General features: G+C 38.3%; 1 protein-coding gene and 1 pseudogene across 1 annotated transcript; both read left to right on the plus strand.

Annotated features, from left to right (window-relative positions):
- The first annotated feature begins 6 nt into the window (after window positions 1–6).
- On the plus strand, window positions 7–1,296 carry LOC121312250 (annotated as a pseudogene).
- A 3,202-nt stretch (window positions 1,297–4,498) lies between these two features.
- On the plus strand, window positions 4,499–5,991 carry LOC121312251 (claudin-4-like). The gene has a single exon (XM_041244176.1). The coding sequence runs from the start codon at window positions 4,596–4,598 to the stop codon at window positions 5,226–5,228; it is 633 nt and encodes a 210-aa protein (XP_041100110.1). The 5' UTR covers window positions 4,499–4,595; the 3' UTR covers window positions 5,229–5,991.
- The last annotated feature ends 213 nt before the right edge of the window (window positions 5,992–6,204 follow it).

Below are 6,204 nucleotides of genomic sequence, written 5' to 3' on the forward strand. Positions count from 1 at the left end.
ATCTGTGCTCTGCCCATGTGGAAGGTGACGGCTTTTATTGGCAGCAACATTGTGACATCTCAGATCATCTGGGAGGGTCTCTGGATGAACTGTGTGGTGCAGAGCACCGGGCAGATGCAATGCAAGGTCTACGACTCCATGCTGGCTCTCCCTCAGGATCTCCAGGCAGCTCGAGCCTTGGTTGTGATTTCTCTTTTGGTGTCTCTTATTGCTCTCCTGCTGTCCATCGTTGGAGGAAAGTGCACCAACTGCGTGGAGGATGAATCTACCAAAGCCAAGGTCTGCATTGTCTCAGGCATCATCTTCATCATTGCTGGAGTCCTCGTCCTGATCCCTGTCTGCTGGTGTGCCAACACCATCGTCCGAGACTTCTACAACCCTTTGCTCACTGATGCCCAAAGAAGGGAGATTGGCGCATAACCGCCTCGAAGAATGGGTGCTGCTGGTCTTCTGCTCCTTGGAGGAGGTCTGCTCTGCTGCTCCTGTCCCCCTCGGGATAACCAGGCCTACTCTGCTAAATATTCTGCTGCAAGATCTACAGCTACAAGCAAGGCTTACGTGTGAAACTTAACAAGAGTTAAAGAAGGGACATTTTGTAAATGGATTTCTGCTTAAAAGTTTCAGGTTTGTCTGAGACAGACAGTGCCATTATGTGTTTGTTTTATGTACACAGCTTTGTCCTTTCACATACCTTTACTACGTTCTCTGTTTTACTGCAAACAACAAGGAACTGCTAATATATAAAATTTGTTCTGGGTAGAAAACAGCTGCCACTAACAGCTTTTGCCAGCTAATTTGTAAATAAAGAGCATTCATTTCTAGAAGCAAATATTCACCAAACAAGCTTCTCCAACAACCCAGCATACAAGTGGGAATTTGTAACATTTGTATTTTGAATTTCACCACTGTATTTTTTACTAATTAATTAATTGATTACCCATATACATTTAGCTTTTTAAATAAATATTTTGTCTTTTGAGTCATTTACAAATGTTAGCTGTTACAAATAAAATACAATTACATTTGTACTTCAATTCTGCATTTGTTTTTGTTTATTTTTTACTTTAAAAATAAGAAATTTAAAAATGTCTTTAAAGTCAACACAACACAACTGTTGGGCAAGATTAAATTCATTATCCAATCATTTTACCGCACTTTTCAAAGATGTTTTATAAGTGGTAATAGGGTTACTGTTCATGCTAATATTCTGGAATGGAATTGTGTGGTGAAAAGTATCTAGGAAAATTATTTGTTAAAAGTCTTTATCAGTGTAAATAAACTGTTATTTTTGTCAAAGCTCTTTTTCTTTTATTCTGTTACATACTTCAGTCTGAATTATGCATAATTTGTCACAATCGAATGTCAATAGAATTCTAACATTTGGTGACTTAGCTGAACCAATTAATAAACAAAAGCCCTCCAACAGGATTAAAATGGGTGCGGTTGTATCAGCGTCGGCAAGTGGCCAAAAAAATGTGTTAAAATGGTTGAAGAAAAGGGCTTGTAACGAGAAAGTCCCCGGGTCAAATCCCAGCTCAGCCACTGACTCACTGTGTGACCCCAAGCTAGTCACTGAACCTCCTTGTGCTACCTCTTTCGGGTGAGACATTGCTGTAAGTGACTCTGCAGCTGATGCATAGTTGTCCCTGTTCTGTACCTACACACACACAGAAGACTGAACAGAAGAGGTCTAGGGTTCGCTTTTCAACCTTTATTTTCTGTCGCACAGTGATGTTTTACGTAACGGTTTCCTCAGCTTCGTTTTCATTCAACGGGCATACGTCTCTCGGCATACGCACTTCGCAAGAGCATGTTGTGACTAGTTCAGCAAATCTGTAGTAAAACTGTTCCCAGACTCACAAATTTCAAAGTATTGTGTAGGAAATTCTAAAAGTCACACAAATAGTGAAATGCAACTGATTCTATTACAATTTCAGCGTTAATTGCTTTGAAATTCAGGTTCATTGATAACATATGCAATGTAATGAATAACTTTGCAATACCACACTTATGTATTTAGGCTTTCTAATGTATGATGGACTTATTGACCTGTTTACAAAGTATTGGCTGCTGCCAAATCAGCCACCTACAACAGTACAATAAGAACCACAGGGGCCAAGAGAGAATTTGATTGTGAAGCATTTCATGGCTGTTTTTCTGTTTTAATATTTTTCCTTTTTAAAAGCAATTAGAAGGAGCAGCGTATCACAGTCTATCACTCTACCAAGTAATAAAGTGGAATAGTTGTATGCCTTTGTCTTATGTAGGTATTCACTTCAATTCAGGCACTAAGATTTCAGGTTATGAAAGCTCCCTTATTTTGAAAACTCAATGTTGACAGGTGTGCATTTTGTGTACATGTGGTTACATGATGTTTGAAAGAGAAAGGTAACACAAAGCGAACACAAAATGGGTAAGGAAAGACAACCACTCACGCCCTCAAACACAGTGGCTTTTTACTTCTTGGTTCCATTTTGTTGTGTATAATGCGAAGGCATTTGTTTAAGCCTCATTGCCATGCCTCAATCATGAGTTATAGACATTTGAACAACACTGTTTATTGCAGTTCATCTGTCAGTGCTGTGAAAATCTCAAATGTATTTTACAGATTCTTAACCACTTGACTGATATTTGCACACACTAGATGTCACCTGGTAGCTGTTAGCTACAGCAAAGCTTACTGGTTATTAATATCGGGGAAGAGCCACCCTGGCAATGCATAGAAGGAACACTGAAAAAATGAGATATAAATTCACTTGGCTTGCAACATCTCTCCGTCCCACCCCACCCCACCCCCCCCTCCCAAAAAAACGCGGAGCGCAGCTGCGATACTTAACCAAAAGAGACCTTATGAAAATAAATCCCTGAAGCGAAATTTGAATCAGTTATTATTATTATTTATTATTATATTATAATTATTATTATTATTATTATTATTATTTATTATTATTATTATTATTTTGTATATTATTATTTTCCAACAAGACATATTCTAGAGTTATTTTAAGACGACTGTTTTTAATAAATCAATTACCGGTATGTAACAAGATGTATCAGTTTGATTAAAAACTTGATTTAGTTAATATTGAAACATATATCAAAATACTCAATATTTTAAATGTTAATAGCTAATTAGCGACAAACAAGTATTTTTGCTCCATAGGTATCAACTGGATTTTTAAATGAATGTTATCAAGTACAAAAGTTAGCATGAAAACGTTTCTACAAAAGAAACAAAAAAAACGAATTTTCGCGATGTCTTGACTACAGGGCGAGCAGGAAAACGTATCAAGTTTCAAGGACATCGACGCTCCAAAATTTTTTTATTAAATGCAGTCAACCGTTTTTAATTTAGTCGTTGGCAATTATTTTTATTATTTTCGGATGACAATGCAGCTCTGGGCAGTTTACAGGCAAGCCCGCAGGCGCCCGGCCAGTCTACAGGGGTCGCTGGTGCGCGGTGAGCCGAGGACACCCTCGCCGACCTAAACCCAACAATATTTCTAGAGTTACAGCTGCCGCCTGCGCCTGCTTTTCGCCATTAAAAGAAATAATAAAAAAAACTACATAGAATGTCATTGCTCCCACAGCCCACTTCCACAGTTTTGGGAACCCTTGCATTAGTCAATTAGGTGGAATGAAATCCAGGTGAATGCCTTCGTGTTTAAATTAGTTGGAAAAAAAAAAAACAAAACTCAACAAATCCAATACATAAAACACACGAAAATCACAGTGATAATTAGTGTGATGTGATTATATAAATACATTTGAACAGAATGTATTTATTTTTGGAACTATATTAGTTCCAAAAATAAATACATTCTAGTTTACACCTGTAACACTGACTTACCACAGAAAGGGTAAGAGTTAAAATAAAGAAAGAAAACATGGATTTCTAAGGCTTTGGGGGACTTTTTAATGAGTGTTGCAAGATAGTGATGTAATCCTGACGCTTTTCTGGACCCTCTGAATTGAGACGTTTTTGTAGAACAGCACGTGCTTTTATTAAAATGAAGTCTACTTGGAAGTATGTATACTATTACCTGTTTTATTTGGGTTCTATTTTATTAAATACTTCTGTCACAAGATCTTTAAAATAAGATCTCAATTGCCATTTTTATAGAGACAGAAGTGCATTTTAATATCTTTATATTATGCATATAGCTTCTTACTGTTACACTGATAGACAGTGTCACCAAAAGTATTCTGACAGCAGCCCTACATTTCAATGGCAGTGTTTGTTTGCATTAGTCATTTTGTGATAGTTCAGTTACTAGCCTTCAGCATTGGTTGTTTCTGTCTCTAGCGTTCCTGCTGCCGTGTCTTATTCTGAGGTAAACTCATACAATGTGTCTCAGGTCTCCCCTTACCATCCTCCCATTGTGCGTAACATAAAAGAAAACCAGTTGGGTTTGGTTTTCTTTGCTCACAGCGAGTTTCTGATTGTAAGATAAGAAAGCTTCCCCCTCCCCCAAACAGAGGCATATAACTAGCAGCTCTCACCTCAACCGTGAACATTTCTGAGGAAACACGTACTGTACCAGAGCCTCTGCAGCAGAGTTACTGAAGAAGACAAAAAACAGAAAAGCATCTCGATGGCATCTGTTGGGATTCAGATTCTGGGCATTGCCCTAGCCATAATCGGATGGATTGGAACTATTATCATCTGTGCTCTGCCCATGTGGAAGGTGACGGCTTTTATTGGCAGCAACATTGTGACATCTCAGGTCATCTGGGAGGGTCTCTGGATGAACTGTGTGGTGCAGAGCACCGGGCAGATGCAATGCAAGATCTATGACTCCATGCTGGCTCTCCCTCAGGATCTCCAGGCAGCTCGAGCCTTGGTTGTGATTGCTCTTTTGGTGTCCCTTTTTGCTCTCCTGCTGTCCATCGTTGGAGGAAAGTGCACCAACTGCGTGGAGGATGAATCCACCAAAGCCAAGATCTGCATTGTCTCAGGCATCATCTTCATCATTGCGGGAGTCCTCACCATGATCCCTGTCTGCTGGTCTGCCAACACCATCATCAGGGACTTCTACAACCCTTTGCTCACTGATGCCCAAAGAAGAGAGCTTGGCGCTTCTTTGTACATTGGATGGGGTGCTGCTGGTCTTCTGATCCTTGGAGGAGGTCTGCTCTGCTGCTCCTGTCCGCCCAGGGAAAACCAGGCCTACTCTACTAAATATTCTGCTGCAAGATCTACAGCTACAAGCAAGGCTTATGTGTGAAACTTAACAAGAGTTAAAGAAGGGACATTTTGTAAATGGACTTCTGCTTAAAAGTTTCAGGTATGTCTGAGACAGACAGTGCCATTATGTGTTTGTTTTATGTACACAGCTTTGTCCTTTCACATACCTTTACTACGTTCTCTGTTTTACTGCAAACAACAAGGAACTGCTAATATATAAAATTTGTTCTGGGTAGAAAACAGCTGCCACTAACAGCTTTTGCCAGCTAATTTGTAAATGAACAGCATTCATTTCTAGAAGCAAATATTCACCAAACAAGCTCCTCCAACAACCCAGCATACAAGTGGGAATTTGTAATATCTGTATTTTGAATTTCATCACTATAGTTTTTTTTTTTTTTTTTACTAATTAATTGTATTGTTCGATTACCCATGTACATTTCATTTAGCTTTTTAAAGAAATATTTTGTCTTTTGAGTCGTTTAGAAATGTTAGCTGATACAAAGAAAATTACAATAAATACAATTATATTTGTACTTCACTTCTGCATTTTTGTTTATTTTTTTTTACTTGTTTTTAGAAATAAAAAAAAATGTCTTTACAGTCAACACAGCACAACTATTTGGCGAGATTAAATTCATTATCCAATCATTTTACCGCACTTTTCAAAGATGTTTTATAAGTGGTAATAGGGTTACTGTTCATGCTAATATTCTGGAATGGAATTGTGTGGTGAAAAGTATCTAGGAAAATTATTTGTCAAAAGTCTTTATCAGTGTTAATAAACTGTTATTTTTGTCAAAGCTCTTTTTCCTTTATTCTGTTACGTACTTCAGACTGAATATTGCATAACTTGTCACAGTAGAATTCTAACATTTAGGGTCAATTGCAACGAATTGAAAGCAGCGTACTAATCCCGTAGGTAGCACGCAGCTCCGTACCAAACTAGCCCGCAAGTTAATACCGATTGCAACGAATTTGGGAGCTCAAAATAGCCCCCAGCTGCGTACTAAAAA

This window comes from Polyodon spathula, unplaced genomic scaffold (assembly GCF_017654505.1).
Source record: "Polyodon spathula isolate WHYD16114869_AA unplaced genomic scaffold, ASM1765450v1 scaffolds_3733, whole genome shotgun sequence".
Classification (NCBI taxonomy): domain Eukaryota; kingdom Metazoa; phylum Chordata; class Actinopteri; order Acipenseriformes; family Polyodontidae; genus Polyodon; species Polyodon spathula.

Coding starts and splice junctions, on each gene's coding strand:
- LOC121312251 (XM_041244176.1), top strand. CDS start 4,596: ATGGCATCTGTTGGGATTCAGATTCTGGGCATTGCCCTAGCCATAATC.